At 41.0% G+C, this 18,329-nt stretch overlaps 1 protein-coding gene across 1 annotated transcript in view; it reads right to left on the bottom strand.

Annotated features, from left to right (window-relative positions):
* The window catches only part of DGKI (diacylglycerol kinase iota), a 569,495-nt gene extending 555,598 nt beyond the window's left edge, over window positions 1–13,897 (bottom strand). Inside the window, 2 exon segments of the mRNA XM_036761364.1 lie at window positions 13,463–13,825; window positions 13,827–13,897. Of these exon segments, the coding sequence (XP_036617259.1) occupies window positions 13,463–13,825; window positions 13,827–13,897 (434 nt within the window).
* Between the last annotated feature and the right edge of the window lie 4,432 nt (window positions 13,898–18,329).

Raw genomic sequence — 18,329 nt, 5'->3', positions numbered from 1 at the left:
CAGAAGGCAGAACCAGGAGCGGTGGGTTAAAGTTTCAGTGAATTAAATTTAGGTTTGGTATAGGGGGGAGGGGAAGGGAGAGAATCACCTTTCTAACAATGAAAGCTAATATCATTATAATTATCAACTTCTACCTTAAAGAAGAAAAGAGAAAATACACTTTTCTCCCTCCTTTGCAGAGGGGGAGATTATGGGTCTGGAATATCACATATACTTTCAGACTTGGTTAATGTGTTGGTTCATTTTGCTAAACTGATTCCCCCTATCTCCCTTACCTGCCCCCCACCAACTCTCCACTCTTTTATTCTTCGTTACAAGGGATAAGTCTCTGGGGAGGAGAAAAGGGAGGGATATATTTGGAAATGAAATGATTTTTAAAAGATATCAATATTTTTTTAAATTAAAGCTTTCCAAAGGTGGAACTGACTACCTCAGGAAGTAGTGGGCTCCTCCTCATCAGTGATCTTTAAGCACAGGCTGCATGACCACTCACTGGGTAGTGAGGATTCTTTTGGGGGAACGTTTTAGTCTAGATGACTTCTGAGATCTCTTCCAACTCCAAAATCCTGTGATGGTTGAAAACAAGACTGCATCTAGCAGAGGGAAGAATCTCAAAAAGGACCTTCTGTAACAAAGAACATGGCTGCATTCCTACCAGGTACCAGTCATCTTGACTTTTGTTCTGCCACCAGACTTAAATGGCTCAGGAAGAATGAGTGTAAGGCTGACAACTTTGTGTAACTCTGACTCATTTAAATCCAATTTGTGAGCAAGTCAAGGCATCACCCACGATATGGTCCTCTTCGAAAATGAAGGACAAACAACAACCACACAAGCTATCAGGACCACACATGTAGGGAAGCATCAGTGCCCTTTGAGCCACTAGTTGAACAAAGATGAGCTTCTTCCTCTGCTAAACTGCCAACAAAGAGTTTGAAGTTTCAAGGGATGCTTCAGTATGAAGAGAATTCAATTCAACAAATAAGTAGTAAGCACCTACTAAGTCAAGGCACTGGACTAGGTGCAGAAGATACAAAGAATAAATATAACGGTCCCTGGCCTTAATAGACAAATTCTACTGGGAGAATAAATAGGGCTACCTTGGGACACGACAGGTTGGAGGCCAACTGGATGTGGCTAAAACAAAGATCCCTGCAATCTCTGGTGTCTTATACTCCACCATGGGGAAGGTTAAAGGGAAAAGCTATACTTTCATCTCTCAATTTATACGGTACACATCCTATATGTACATGTTGTTTCTATGTTGTCTTCTCATTAGGATGTGAGTTCCTTAAGGGTAAGTACTAATTTTTTCTCTTTTTTTGTACTGCCAGTGCTAAGGATGGTAATTAGCACATAGCAAATAATTAATAAAGTTTATTGGATTGATGTGACTTGACCCTGAAGGCAGCCAGATTAAAGTATGAATTCAGGAAGCTACAGTCTTGAGCCTGTGTATGGGGGCCTAAAAGGAAAATAAAGCTACTACTTTAAAGCAAAGGGTTTAAAATTCTTTTTCAAGAAGACTTTAAGAAAAATTCCATCCAGCTGAACTAAGCTATTTCAAGAAAAGACAGTGAATAAAACACTGTCCTTTAGTATTCTGAAGAGTTCTCCAAAAGTTGATTCCAAAATGTTGGTAGTCCTTTATAACTGTTTCAGCATTGACTCATAAAAAGTTCTTTTACTTTTAAATAGCCTCAAAGTTTATTTTTGAAATCGAGTTTCATTTTCCTGTGGAATCTGGGAGGTTGTCCTCATGTGTGAAAGAATTATTCAGGTTTTAGAAACCTGTCTGTTTCCTAGCTACTGCCTGGAAGTACATTTGGCATTCAAAACTTGTCAGATTGCCTTATCTTCCTTCTTTGAGAGATTATGTTTGCTTCATTCAACAATGTCTGAAGATACCAGTTAGAGCCAGCATTAATTTCACTGTTTGGAGCTCCTTCCTTCAACCCTCCCTCAAATATTTACTGAGTATCTATGCATACAGTTTGAGGGGCATGGGGAGGAGGGGGAATAAAATTCAGCCTTTTGGCTTGCACAATTTCTATAAGAGATAAAAGCAGAATTTCCCAGATTCCCTCTATAGATTATCCCTAACTTATCTATGTACCTTGTTTTACAAAGTTGTTTGTATGCTGTCTCCCCCTATTAGACTATGAATTCCTTGAAAGGAGGGACTGTTTTGCCTTTCTTTATCTCCCTAATACTTACCACAGTGCTTGGCACACAGTAGGTATTTAATAAGTGCTAACTGACTGACAACTAGACCCCTGGAGTCTTGCTTCCTTCTCATAACAAACACATGCCAGCCAGCCCTTCTCCACTCCAAATTAAGCAAGAAGCCACCTACCCTTTCCTCCTGAACCAATGCCCATATCCTTGCTGAAATCCTAAGCAATTTCTTTTTATCCAGGCTTCTTGACAGAAACTTTTTAAAGTGGTCAACCTGTTTTGTTTTGGGTTTTTTTTCCTCCTCTGAACATTTAAAAGATGTGTGAATAAACATGCACAATTTGGAAAGAGACTTGTTTTTTTACAGGGATGTCCATGGGGTTTGCTCCTCCACTTGATGTGATTTATGAAAAGGGAGACTTTGGATCAAGCCACTTCTGTTTAGTTATTTGTCCCTTCCTATGCTTGCTGCACAGAGTTTCTGTTCTTAGGTTCCTGACTCATTTGCTCAGCCTTTCAAAGGTGGGGCCCTTTGTGTGTCTGAGGACTAACTTTCTCCGTCTCCTAGGATACCAGCTTGGATTCCTAATCCTGACTGCCTGACCTTCCCTACTTCTATGAACAATGACCTGGGCCTTCCTACTTGGACTCTTTCACCTATTTGCTCAATCTCGTGAAGTCTTAAAATCAGAGGGAAGAATAAAAAACATTGAGCAGAAGTCAGAGGAAACAATTTTCAGCTCTATATAAGGGAGAATTTCCTAACAATGAGAACTGTCCAAAAAAGGAATGGGCTTTTTAAAAAAATATATTGAGATCCCTATAGGTATTTAAGATATAGGAAAATTATATATCAATCCTTTGGTTTTTCAAGTTTTACAAACAGTGCAAATAATTTACCCGGCAGCTAAGAGTAAAAATGAAAAATTTCAGGGATATGTATGTATATGTGCGTGTATATACCTGTATCTGTGTGGAGATATAGATAGATAGACAGACAGATAGACAGACGCACAGACAGACAGACAGATGGACGGACAGACGGATGGATGGATGAATAAGTAGATAGGTGGATAGGCAGATGGATGGATGGATAGACAGACAGACAGACAGATAGATAGATAGACAGATAGATAGATAGATAGATGAATGGATGGATAGATAGGAAAATAGGTAGATAGGTAAATAGCTGAATAGGCGGATGGATGGATGGATGGATGGATGGATGGATGGATGGATGGATGGACAAATGGATGGATGGATGGATGGATGAATGGATGGATGGATAGATGGATGGATGGATGGGTAAACAGGTAGATAGGTGGATGGATAGATGAATAGATGGATAGATAGGTAGATAGCTGGATAGGCGGATGGATGGATGGATGGACAGATAAAAAGAAAGAAAGAAAGAAAGAAAGAAAGAAAGAAAGAAAGAAAGAAAGAAAGAAAGAAAGAAAGAATGAAAGGAGGAAAGTATATGTTCCTAAACAGAATGACAACTTCTGTTAATCCTCTATTTATGGTCCATTTATTACATATATAGATTCCATGACTAAAGTATAAACTCTACCTAATGTTCATATTAGCTAGGCAGTTTTAACATTAGCCCTGAAAAGCAAGCTTACATTATAACTTTCAAAAACCAAGTAGAAGATTTTTTTATTAACCGGGTTTAAAAGAGTGCACCTACCTATGTGAAGTATTATTTTTAAAATATTAATTTAGTGATAGCCATTGCCGATTCTGGTTTGTTTGTCTTCTTCTCAGACTTAAAAGTAGTCAGCTTTTTTTGGCTAATATCAGGATTTGTTCCATATTATAACATTGCCTGTTAATGGCATCAGCTAATCTTAGTCCAAAGAATTTTCTTTTTCTACAGAAATCACATAGACCTGAATGCAAAAGCCAAGTAAGTCTCTGTGAGGAAAGGGGGAGGGGAAGAAATAAACATTTACATAATGCCACTATATAGCAGGCACTGTGCTAAGTGCTTTACAAATATTACCTCATCTGATCCTCTCAACCACCTGGGATCTAGATGTTATAATCATTCCCATTTTATAGTTGGGAAAAACTGTGGCAAACAAAGATTAAGTGACTTGCCCAGGCTCATATAGCCAGTAAGTATCTGAGGGCAGATTCAAATTCAAGTCTTCCTGACTCCAGGCTCAGTATTCTCTCTATTGTGCCACCAACTGCCTCCCTGGAAGAAAACAAATCTCTTTTTAAAACTGCATAGCATCTGTGTCCACTGCAGATGGTCAATAAAGTGGACCCAGAACTGAATGGGAGGAAGGCAGTAAGCTGGACTGTATTTGCAGAGCTAAGAAGTACTTTCACTGACCCCAACTTTCTCCCTGAAACAAAAACTCAATCTTTCTGAAACCAATTTCTTCCAGTGGTGCTATATGGCTGAGAACCATAAAATAAGACAATCTCTGAGAAATAAAATTGCAGGTCACCCAAAGGACAATGGAGAGACATATGGTGGGTGTAAATAGGCATATTACTAATGACAAATTGCAGCTCTGAGCTGTGTAAAAGATATTATCAAAGAGATGTATGACCAGAAAAGGTGGTGGTCCTATAATGTAGCAAGAGTAAGGAAGAACAGATAGATAGCCTCTGCTGCTGTGGTAGCCACAGCATGTCAAAAGACCTAGCATACTGGAGAGATCCCCTGGGGAGGATTAACTTTGACAAGAGTTATAGCAAATGAGAAGGCATGGATGAGCCATGATCTGAATTGTTGGAAGATGAGTTCATAAATCCATTTAAATATTGAAGTATGATCTATCTGTTTTTGTTCAGTCATTACAGTTGTGTCTGACTCTGTGACCCCATTTGGGGTTTTCTTGGCAAAGATACTAGAGTGGTTTGTCATTTGTTTAAATGTGTTTTTAAAACATTTAAAGGGAGAAAAATGGTTTGACTCACTTTAAAAGACACAAGAACCTAGATTTAAAAAAACAACATTGAGAATTGCTGAGCTCGTAAGAGGACACTCTTAAGCAATTCACCATACCTTGACACCAAAGCTGAGTTAGATCAGTTAGAAAGAGGGAGTTAGTGACAGTAGCATAATTGTCAGAAGAACCTTATCTGAATTGGGCAAAAGACCGTTGCAGGATTTCACACAATCTCTAGGCAAATTAAGTAGCCACGACTTTTCTCTCTATTTCTGGTCTAACCATGAAAGAAAAAGTAAACACAAAGTACATGCAGTAGGGAATCAATATTCTCCTTTGGAGAAGGATTGGCTGGACTAAAGTGTTCCAGAGCTAATTGGTAGTGTTTGGGAGGCAAATTAATGCCTTCTCTTTGATAGGCACAAATAGATAGTTAAAGGTTTTTGATACCACTCTGAAGCCCCCAAGAGGTTGGCAAAATAGCTGAAGCTATGAACATACACAAGACCAGAGGCATCAGGACACCAGAATGATAAGTGGAAGAGAATTAGAGGTTTTCTTTCTAGTATAAATGAAAACAAGAGATAAACTATGCAGTGACTGATAACAGTAGAAAATTGGTAGAAGGTACTTAACTTGTACCTAGGTGTTTTTATTTCTTTAATTTTGCTCTATATTGTATCACTTTGAAATAGCTAGCAATTTGACATTGGTTAATTGCATACACCATAATTTTAATGAGTTACACTTTCACAGAAAAATGCATAATTAGCTATATTGTGTGCTCTTCTTTCCCTGGCTCTCATGTATTTACATCCAATGAAACTAGCCTATCTATACAACTAAGATCTACATCACTTGATAGCAATCACTATAATTGGAAATATAATGCCTGTTGTTGTTCAGTTATTTTAATAGAGTCCAACTCTTCATGACCCATTTGGGTTTGGTTTGGTTTGGTTTTTAGCAAAGATACTGGAGTGGTTTGCCATTTACTTCTCCAGCTCATTTTACAGATGAGGAAACTGAGGCAAACAGGGTTAAGTGACTTGCCCAGGGTCACATAGCTAGTACGTTTCCAAGGCCAGAGTCAAACTCATGAAGATGAGTCTTCCTGACTCCAAGCCTAGTGCTCTATCCACTGCCCCACCTAACCACCTAGAAGGAAATAAATAGTATCTATAAGGTAAGCATTATTACCTCAAACCTATTAGGTGTAAATAGCACAATCCCAGTGGGCTAGCCTATGCCTTTCACATAGTGCCCCCAAAGTATCTCCCTGAATATCTGAGAAAATGTTTGTTCAGCCAGTCTATGTCCTGACTACATGCCCTGGAAAATACAGTGGAGAGAGCATTCCATGCTTTCATTAGGATGTAAGATACCTGAAAGCATTATTATCTTGTATCCCCAGCACTCAACACCATGCCTGGCACATAGTAGATACTTTAAAAAAATTTGTGCTGAATGAATAAAGACATTGGAGTCATAAAAACAAAAACCTAAAAATAAAACAAAGCCCTACAAAGGGGCAAAGAAATAACTAGACCTCATGATGGTCTATGTTAGTATGACCTTTAGAGGTTACAGAATACTTTCTCATACATTATTTCATGTGATTCACACAGCTAGGGAGAGTTGGTTAGTAACCTTACGTTTAACAGACAAGGAAACTGAGGCCAAGAAGGATAAAGTGACTTACCCAAAATCTCAAGAGCTAATGAGTGAGGGTGGTAGTGTTTGAACCAGATCTTCAGACACTCCAGTGCTTTTTCTATTACACTATCCTGCCTCCCTAATGGAGATACATATTGAATAAAGTGTCCTGGATACAACATTGCACATCAGAGAATAAACCCCTCTTCCCCATTTTCACCACAACCCCTTGCCAAAGTTGCCTTCCTGAGTTATCCCATTGAGAACCAAGGGTCAGAAGGATAGGAATATTTTAAGAAGCACTATTAAAATGGATAAAATGTTTTTTCAACTTCTCATTAAGGAAATCAACACTCACGCCTTAGAGGGGCAATTGGGACTTTCTTTGCCCTAGGGAGCCAAATTTATACCGCCCTAAGAGTAACTTAAGTCCTTCACCAGGGTAGAAACAACAAAGCTTAACACTTAGCTAAAAAAAATTAATTAAAATAGGAACCTACCAGATGGCAGGCTGGAGAGAGCTTCTCTCTCACTGCTCTCCCCTCAACATGTCAGCCGCCCTAGAAGCAACCCCAAGCTATTGTCTCGGAGTCCCTAGTTTCTTCCTTCCCACTCCTGCTCAACTTGAGGGCATGCCCCAGGTATGGTTGCTGGTTCTTTCCTAGTCAACACTCACTTAGAACCTGAGCAATCCTGAAGAGAGAGAAAAATATTCTCCAAGAACCATGTTTTCTGTCTAATGGTGAAATCCCTATTTAATGCAAAGGGTATAAAACTGTGGGATCCCACATAGTAGTAATCTTAGAGCAGCTAAGCGATGTAGTGGATAGAGAGCCAGACACGAAGTCAGGAAAACTCATCTTCCTGAATTCAAACCCAGCCTCAGACACTTACTTGCTGTGTGACCCTAGGCAAGTCACTTAACCCTGTTTGCCTCAGTTTCCTCATCTGTAAAAAGAGCTGGAGAAGGAAATAGCAAACCACTCCAGTATTTTCCATGAAAACCCCAACAACACAGTAACCTTCAGGAGGAGGAAGTCTTATCATTGTAAATTATCTGGTTTAGTTAGGGCCAAAATAAACTTTTAATAGCTTTTTCTAACAGCTCACTGGTGACAGTCTTATCCTAACATTACATCACCCCAGTGAACCTCACTTTGCATAGTAGTGGCAGTCTTAGAAAATTCAAGTAAATCCTTATTGGGCAAATCAAATACAATTTTCCAACTGCCTTATAATATCATTTCCAATACCCTTTATCTTCATCTCTGAAGTATCTTCCATTGGCAGTGGCTCTTTTTCTGCTTCTTAAATTGATCTGATTTCATAATATCTCTGACAAGCAGATGACTCACAGATAAAGAGATAGGATGGTGTAATAGAAAGAACACTGAACTTAGAGAAAAGAGTCTGGGTTCAAGTCAAGCACCTTCACCTCAAAGCCTCAGTTTCCTCATCTGTAATACAAAGGTGGCATGGTGTATCAACAGCTGGCCTGGAAGTCAGGAATTCCAGGATTCAAGTCCGACTTTGGACCCATTCTGGCCACATGACCAAAAGAAAGTCTTAACTTCTCAGCATCCTCAAAAAAACTCTGGTGACTCTAAGTTGCAAAGTAGTTGAGAATCTCTATTGGGAGAGGGATTTTCCTCACAGGGAGTTCCTTTTACCAATTAAAGCACGGGTTTAGTCCAAAATAAGAAGTATGATAACAATCATAATAATAATAACATACCTCACAAGGTTGTTATAAGGAAAACACTTTTTAAAGTGCTATATAAAATGTGAGTTAGCATTGAATACCTCATAGAATTAAAGAGGATGAACCTCAGAAGTCATTTAGCTCAGTCCTTTCCTGTTACGGGTAAAGAAATTGAGTTCTAGAGAAAGGAAATGGCTTGTTCGACAGCTAGATCTTGAACCCAGATCTGACTTAGGCTAAAACTATTACCACAATACTACATACAAGTAACCAAATAATTATGAGTCCTAAGTATCCAATGAATCCTTTTCTAAAACACTGCATGAAGCAGAAAATTCTTAATTTTCCTATTTGACTTTCTTGAAATAAGCCATCTCTGCAAAAATTAAGAGGTAAAAATGGGGTCCGCTTCATCCTTCCTACATTCACATTAGCCTTTCCTCTATCTTTTATGCTCCTGCTTTGGGGACAGAAGAAATGAAATGCTAACATAATGCTTTTATTGCCAAGTTAGGCACTAAATAAAGATTTGTTGAATTGGAGTACTTTGTATATATTCAGCATTCTAGTCTTAGCAGTGTAAAGCAACCTGCCAAGGGGTTTTAATTCACCTTCCTCTTGCCCCTTCAAAGAGGACAGGGGGAAGTATTTCCACCCTCATTTTAGAGATAGAGAAACCAAAGCAAAGGGCAATAAAACACCTTGTAAGTAGGTGAGAACATAAGAAGTATATCCCAGTGCTCTTCCCTCTCAGAATCATCCTTTATTCTCATTCTCGGCTGCCCATATGATGGCAGAAGTGTGAATTTCTCATTGGAATCTATACTCACCCACATTGCACCTGGGTAGTATTTTTTTATCACCATATGAAATTCTCATAAGGGTATCTTCGTAGAGATGGCATGTGCCATGTGGGTGAAAGAATGTTTCTCGGCAGTCCTTAACAATTATATTTTTCTCCCTGCCATGTGTTAGAATGTATAAGCTTAACTGCAAACCAGCAGAGGGAATTTTTTCAGTTTAAATATGGAAGAAGTACAGGTGCCCAAAGATGTTGGGGTCGATGTGATCTGTAAGTAGATAAAAGGTCATGGAGAACTGCATTTGGAACAGTTGGAAAGAGAAAAAGCAGCAAGTGGGCATCTGTGTGTACACACAAAATCAATCTCTCTCTCTCTCTCTCTCTCTCTCTCTCTCTCTCTCCCCCCCCCCTCCCTCCCTCCCTCTCTCCTTCTCTCCCTCCTTCTCTCTTCCTCTCCTCTCACTCTTCCTCACTCTTTCCTCTCTCACTCTCCCTTCTCTCACTCCTCTCTCCTCTCTCATTCTTTATCTTCATCTCTCTCTCTCTCTCTCTCTCTCTCTCTCTCTCTCTCTCTCACACACACACACACACACACACACACACACACACACACACACACACCAGACCTTAAATGAATCCCCTGAAAGCTGGTGTATTTCTGAGAATAACTTCTATTGTGCTGATGTAAATGGGAGTCCAAATGGAAGGAAAAAATAATCTCCTACACATTACATAGTCCTTTGCATGTATGTATCTGTTGCAGCACCATAATTTGTAAAGAAAAAAGGTACTAATTTTAAGAGGAAAGTACTGGCTCACTAACACTGCCTTATAAAACCCTCAGCTCAGCTGTCTACAAAGCCTGGGGAGTAGGAATTGAAAGAAAGGAAAATTCCTCATGGAAAAATGGTTCCCCCCAAAAAAAACCTCAAGAAAGATGAGATAATGAGGGGAAATCTGGGGTATAAAGGACTTGATTTTCCTTAACAAAGTCAAAGTCAAGCAAAATGAATAATCTGCCTCCAGAAATGGCTATTTAAAGGTTTTTGAAAAGGGCTCTGGTCTCTAAAAAGACAGGAGTCACTGCATGCCCACCCACTCCTCATTTATTTTTAAACCTTGGCTTATATGTTCCTTAGCAACAGAAATAGATGATGAGACCCCCCCACACACACCTCCCCCAAAACATAACCCCTTTCCCTCACTCTGTCAAGTGCCATTTCACAAGAAGCTCCCGTTCTTCAAAAGAGCCCAGAAAAGCAATAGAGCAGGTAAGGCACTCATACTTTAAATCCTCTGACAGTCATAAGTTTATTAACTTACTTAAAAATGGAAGACTAAGGCTATATTCAAATAAACTGACCTCTCTATAAGGCAGAGTATATCTTGAAACTCAAACCTGCATTCCTGAACAATTTTAACTGATTCTGTGGAAAGCCTTATAATTGGAGTCAAAAGATTCTGGTTCAAATCCCAGCTCCACCACTTAATGATTGTCATATCCTTGAGTAAGTTTCTGCTCTGTTTCTTCATTTGTAAAAGGAAGGGAATGGACTGGCTGATCTGAAAGGTTCCTTCCCACTTGAAGCCTTATCTATGATCCTGTGATACCATCTCCCTCCCCACCTATTCCCCAACCCCATATACATACAACACACACACAGTTCATGACCCATCTCCAGTTAGATGCATATTGTGAGCTTCTTCAGACCCCTTTTTTCTCAGGAAAAAGTAGACAACATGCTACATTTGAAGTCAGGGAGACGTGGATTCAAAGCCTGCCTCAGACACTTCCTAGCTGTGTGACCCTGGACAAGTCACTTAGGTCTCAGTTTCCTCATCTGTAAAATGAGGGGGACAGACTCAATAACCTCTAGAGCCTCTTCCAGCTCTAAATTTATAATTTTATGGTCCTATGGTGCTATGACCTCACCTCTTCCCCCAGGTGCTATCAGAGCTGAGGTAAAGAGGTAAAGAGCTCCTTCTAGGCAAGCAGACACCTAACTTCACAAAAAAGCTTTCTTTCCCTTCCTTTCAGACCATCTGCAAGCATGCTCAGGGCTCAGGCCAGCTGTACTTTACTCTGATGCAGATGGCTGTCAGGAAGTTAATCTTTCCAAGTTACCTGGAGCAAGAATAATCTGTAGGGGTCTTTTGCCTTCATTCTCTTGCTTCCACACCTTCCACCTACCATCTGACCCTGTTTTGTAGGCCATAAGGCATGAGGTCAAAGGTCATAACTGTCAAAACAATAGGGAAATCTTTCCAAGACCTCAGAAAATTATAAAATAAAGATTTTTAAAGGAAATGAAGCTTAAAGAGCACCCACCTCACTAAAATGGAATTCAAAAACCTATTGTTATGCACTCATATAAAAATGATATGAGCACCAACTGGCACTGGACATCTTCTCCAATATATTCTCATAAAAAAAAAAACCTAACCAGACAGAAAATCCCTTCGGGAATTGATCTGCTTTCCCTTGCAAATGTTAGCCTTAGACCTACACAGATAGGAGCTGATACAAATGACAAGGATGGATTCTTCCATTCCAGGAAGTGCTTTGGACCATGGAAAACAGAGACCCAGCAATATAAATATAAATTCACATAAATTAACTCCTAATCATTACAGCGCTGGATTGCACAGCAGCTCTAGCCTCCCCAGAACTAAGAAGTAGCATGCTCTATGTCCTAACATGCCTCCCTAGAGCCATCACTTCCCATCACTTCCACCCCCTCCTACCCTATTTTTAGAAACCCAAAATATGAAGATCGAAATCCGATTGGTTGTGATCTAAGTGAGTAACTGAAAGAGCAACTCAGGTGGGAAATTCCCTCAACCTACTGGGAACAAAAATGCAACACAGGAATTCTGGAATGCAACTACTTCACCAGCAATTTTGCAACAGTGAAAAAGTTAAAATTACATTACCTATACTCATTAAATGACTAGAGCAAACAGAGAGGTAAGTCTGGGGGACCCCAAGGAGGCACAATGTCGGTAGAGATCTTAGTGATTCACATATCTGCCCCCTCCCCCCACAAACACACACTCTCAAACCCACACACCTTTGTCATCTGCCTTTGCTTACATAACAGTACATGGGTTAACAGGCTTGATACTCTATATGGTTTTCTGGAAAGGAACATGTAATTTAAAAAAAAAGGAAGAAGCTTGCTTTTTTCAGACCCTTTCTCCAGCAATTTATTAAACCTCAATAAGAAACAGATGACACTAATCTATGGCCCCCACGTTACCCCAATCCTTGATCTGTCATAAGATAGCTAGTTCCTCCATTTGAGCTACCCAAACCAGACAATATCTTGACCCTATCTGCATAACACTGATTTTTGCCTTTTAGTGAGATGCACTAGGGAGGAAGAACTTCCCTTCCACACCATTCTGGCTAGAGTAGCTTCCAGCACCTAGAACCTTTACCTTCCTCCTACTCTCCCTCCTCTAACCCCAATTATATAGTTCCAAGGAGTGATTATGATTGTGTTCCCCTTAATATTAGTTCTCATCAGTATGACACCAACAGTAAACTGTTGGGCACACACCACACTGTTGCACAGAAGACATGTAGGAAACATAAATCATGATACTAAGGATATGTCTCTAGTTAGACATATATACACATATGTGCACATATATATGCCTATATATTATATACATATATAAATATATATTTATTAGTTGAAGATTGTGTGGCTATAATGTTTCCTCTTAAGTATAAAGCTGTTCTTCGCTTCTACCTGTCGGAGTGATCTCAGTTCTTAAGTTAGTGCCAAGGTGCCATCTAGAGAAATCTAGGGGATTGGAGGGGTGGTGACTAAGGCAAGCAATGACTGATGGGCAACTTTAGGCACGACTTTCAGGTTACCTGGATTTCCCACCACCACCACCACCACCCCCGTATTCTGAATTAAAGCACCAAGGGACCCTTTCCTCTTTCCAGTCTGGTATCAGAAGCTCAGCCCGAGAACAGAGTGGGAAATAAACAGCCTCAGACTCCAGACACGAAGCTGTGCGGAGGGTAAAGACTCCGCGAGGGGGGGGGGGGGAGGGAGGAGAGAAGAGAAGGGAAGCTCGGCAGGTGTCTCCAACTTCCTGATATTCGTTCTGAAGGAAAGAGAATGGAGTGGGTTTGGGGAGCACCTCAAAGGGACTTGGAGACCACTGGGTCTCCTGGGCTTCTCTGTCTCCTACCTGTAAGAGACCTGCTTCCGGAAAGTTAAGTTTCTTAGCTTCTCCTCCAGAGCCTCGTCCTTCTCCTTCTGACCGGTGGCCTGAGGCTCCTCCAGGGCGGCTGCTGCAGCCGCCACCGCCACCGCCGCCGAGGTTCCAGCCCCTGCGCTCCGCGTGTCCGGTACACCGCCCTCGGCTCCGCGGCAGCAGCTCCCGCCGCCACCACCGCCGCCGCCGCCGCCGCTTCCGCTGCTGCTGCTGCCGGCAGCCCCTTTCTCCTCTCCGCTCCCTGAGCTAGTGTTCATGTTGGCGGCCCCAGGAACCACGGACCAAGCTGAGGTGGAGAGGCTGCAAGGACCGGGGCCGGGGCCGAGCGGCGGTGACTGCAGGAGACTGGGCAGGTCAGCGCGCCTCTGGCTGGGGCAGCAAATGGCAGCCCCTTCCCGCAGCATCCATCCGCGGCTGCACCGCACCGGGGCATTGTGGGAAACTCCGTGCCTCCACTCCCCCTCCCCAGCCAATCAGGGCCCGCCTCCCTCGGCCCTCCCCGATACCCCCCCCAACCTCTCCCCCCCGCCACACACATATGCACCCGCCCCCAAGCCCACTGCCTTTTCCCTAGGATAGAAAAAGAACCTGGGAGGTAATATAAGCCTTGCCCTATGAGGGGCCGGGGAAACCAAGGAAAAGGGAATGGCGGGGGGGGGGGGGGGGGGGGGGGGGCCGGCACGAAGGTGGGGTCAGGAGGGCTGGGAAACAGGGAATCCTCGAACAGCAGAATTTTAGAGCTGGAGAAAGGCCTTAGAGATCAACTACTCAGCCCCTTCATTTTACAGATTAGGGGACCTAGTCCCAAAAAAGAGCTTTCTCCAAGGTCTCAAATCTAGTTAGTAACCGGCCCTAGACAAAACCGGAATCCCCAGACTCCTAGTCCAGGGCTCTCTCCACTAAGATGGTCAGAGCCAACACATCTGGAGTAAGAGATGAAAATCTCTCTGTAGTGAGAGATTTGTAGGGAGTGAGATCTGGGAATATTTTTGAAGGGAATTCTGCTCCTCCCTGGTATTCAGTAGAGTTCTGCCTTTCTCTATAGGTCCATTTTTACTTGAGATCTCAACCTTCACACCTGTTTGTTTGGCTGTGCACATATCATAGGTTAAATTATATACCCTGCAACAGAGCAGAAGAAAAAGAAAATCCAGAGAAGGAAAGAAGGTTATCAGATACAAAGTGAAATCTGACTAAGAGACAGAACCAGAAGGGCAAGGTTGGGACTTTAGCCTAAGGGAATTCTGATATTGAACTAAATCAGACTAATTTCAGAAAAAAATCTGAGCTGATAAATTTTACAGGAGCTCACAGCTTATCTTCTCCCTATCTTCTTTTTTATCATGGAAAATAAAGTACAAATCGCCCATAATATGAAAGTTTCTATGTGCAGTGATTTAGAGAATCTTCCATGATCCTCCATGTTTCAAACAAAAAGCATCGTTGCAGACAAACATGAAGAAGACATGGATGACTGAATAATAAATATCTATCAAATACACATACAGAAGAATAAATATTTACATTCCATACAAACCAAAGCTAAGTGTAGGGTGGGGTAGGGTAAAGGGAATGGCAATCATTGCTAGACTATCACCCCTAGCCTCTCTGGACATGAGAGAAAGAAGGGAAAGTTTGAGAATTGTGCTCTCCCTTTTGAAAATTGTGCCCTTATTTGTTACCTTACACCAGAGACTTCACAAATTAAATACCTAGCTAACATAGAGAAAGGAATTTTTGATAGTGAAAATATATGCATTAAAAATGTACTTGTCAATACACCCTCTCATCCCTCCCATTGTACCCTTAGAAGGTTGCCTACCTCACCTACCCCCAGCCCTGGCTCTGGAGAAAATCTGCTTTCTGACTTATGCAGCAATACATAACACACTTCCCATAGAATGTAGGATTTCAGGACCTGCCCAAGTAAAGACAAGTATACCGTTTGGAGGACAGGCTTGGTGTTTGAGAGTTCCTGGTCTAATGAAAGGAGTTTCAATCAAATTGAGGAAGGAAAGGGATGAGAAAGATGAAAAGGAGATAGTCCATAATGGCCTGATGAAGTGAAGGTTGGGAACTTGGAAAACCGCTTTGGGAGATTTTCTAAGAGAAGATTAGAAAAAAATCAATCAGCAAGTGTTTATGGAATATCTCAACTCAAGTACTCACATGGATATGATCTCATCCATGTAGGTACTCCCTACTATGGTACTGGCTGCCACCCACACATACTATACCTGCCTCTGCTGTGTGACGCTTGTTGTGTCTGTCTATAAGTTCATCAAAGGGAGTCCACTCAAAGTGCTGGAGGTTTTTCTCTTTTCATTGTGAAAATACTAGCCGATGAAATCTAAAGCCTTTCCATCTCTCTCTCTTGCCACATGTCTAGTCTGTCTTCCTATTTGTTCACAAATGATATCATTTACCTCATATTTCTCTTAGTATCCATAGTGTGTATAAACATTTTCTAGGTTCTTGGACAGATAGGAATTGGTGTTAAATCAGCTAACTCAATTCGACTAACTTTTTTTAAAGAACACATTCTTCTGGGCATTGGGAATACAAAGACAAAAAGCTAATATTTATCTAATGTCTCTTACAAGCAATTGGATCTTATAGGTTTATAGATTTAGAACTGAAAGGTACCTTAGAGGTTATCTACTCCAGTCTCTTTATTTTACAGATGAGGGAGCTAAGGCCCTGACTAGGTGGCATAGGGGATGAACTTGGAGTCAGAAAGACCTGAATTCCAACCCTGCCTAAGACACATACTAGCTGAGTAACCCTGGGCAAGTGACTTACCCTCTGAGTGCCCCAGGCAACTCTCTAATGAATGAATAAATAAGAAGATGTTTATTAAATGCTTACTATGTGCTAGGTACTAGAAATACAAATAGAATAGGGAGATGACCCTTGCCCTCAAAAAGCTGATGTTCTTTTTTTTAATCTTATTTTTATTTTCAGTTCCAAATTCTCTCCCTCCCTCTACCCCTCACCCTACTCATTGAGAAGCAAGAAATATGATACCAATTATATATATGAAGTCATGCAAAATATATTTCTGCATCAGCCATGTTCTAGAAGAAAAAATCAATCAATAAACATTTATTAAGCACCTACTATGTTCCAGGCACTATGCTAAGCATTGAGCATACAAAAACAGACAAAAGGCAGGCTCTGCCCTCAAAAAGCTTATAATCTAATGGGAAATAACATGCAAACAAATGCCTACAAATCAAGCTATATGTAGGATAAACAGGAAATGATTAACAGAGGTAAGGCTCTGGAATTAAGAATTGGGCAAGACTTCCTGGAAAAGGTGGGATTTTAGTTGGGGCTTAAAGTAAGCCAGACAGGTCAGCAGTCGGAGCAGAGGAAGGAGAGCCTTCCAAGCATGGGCAAGAGCCAGAGAGAATGCCCAGAGCCTAGAAATAGTTTATTGTCTGTGGAATAAGTTGGGGGGAGCCAAAAAAATAAAGAAGTAAAAAAGCTATGCTGTATTCTGGACTCTGAGTCCATCATTTCTCTTTCTTCAAGGCTAGCATCATACAGGATATTTCTTCACGGGTCCAGTCCTTATCATTTGGGTTTATGCCACCTGGTGGTTTCTGGTTATGGCAACCATTTAGGCTTCCCCCAGGTTTGAATATAATGTTAGAGCATACATTTTTGCATGGCAGTAGTCTTTCTATTTAAAGGGATGATGATTATTAAAATAACAAATCAACAACATTAACTACTTACTCATTTATAAATATTTATCTCAAACTCATACTGTGTCCAGTTCCTCCTCCTGACTCCCCTTGTTCTGTCAAGGACACCAGCTTTCTCTCTGGTGACAGAGGATGGAACCTTGCTGTCAACTTGGAGTCTTCTGCCTTCCTCTTGCCCCCTACAACCAATTTGTTGCCAGGTCTGCCATATTCTACTTCTGAAGTGTCCTAGTATCAGTCCCTTCCTTTTTATTCATACTGTTGCTGCCATTACCATAATGAAGGTTCTTTAGTGATAATCTCCAAAAACAGAACTGATAAACGTTTTATTGCATAGGGGAAAGAGTAATGGGCTTGAAGGCAGGAAGGCCTACATAAAAATATGTCCTAGGACACTTACTAGATGTGTGACTCTGGGCAAGTCACTTAAACTTTCTTAACCCGTTTCCTCGTCTGTAAACCGGGAATTATAATAATATCTCCCTCATAGGGTTGTTGTGAAGATCCATTCAGATAGGTACTTTGCAGACCTTAACAGACTCTATTCAATTCAATAGGGCAAGCATTTATTAAATGCCTGTTGTGTACCAGACATTGTGCTAGTGCTTAGGATAAAGGGACACTTAGCACAGTATCTGTAACATAGGAGTTTCATAAATGCTTAGTGAGTGTCTGCTCTCTAGAAGTCATCCATCCTGTTGGAGGAAAGCAATAAATACAACTGTAAATAAATAAAAATATATACATATTAATTTCTAAGAGAAAGACTCAGGTCTAATAAAGCATGAAGGAGAGTTTATTATAGAATAGGGTTTCCTGAGGGCGTGAGAAAAAGCTAGAGAAACATGGGATAGAGACACTGAGGGATGTGGCCGACAGGGTTGACCGTGAAGGAGCAATGAGTAGTTCTTCAGGGAAGATATGGCATAGGCAGAAAGAGATTCAGAATCATAGGTATTCTAAATGGAGTAATAGGGTAGTAAGTTGTTATGTTCTCAGTTTCAAAAGTAACGTGATTATTAATCATTAAGGAAAGTGGGGTAGGATGAAAGAATGTAGAAAGTAAGCCCACAAGGTTACAAAGTCAGTGTCTGGCTCCTGGTCTATCTGCTTGATAGTCCAAGCAT

This window comes from Trichosurus vulpecula, chromosome 5, assembly GCF_011100635.1.
Source record: "Trichosurus vulpecula isolate mTriVul1 chromosome 5, mTriVul1.pri, whole genome shotgun sequence".
NCBI lineage: Eukaryota > Metazoa > Chordata > Mammalia > Diprotodontia > Phalangeridae > Trichosurus > Trichosurus vulpecula.
This window is presented reverse-complemented; position numbering and strand designations above follow the sequence as displayed.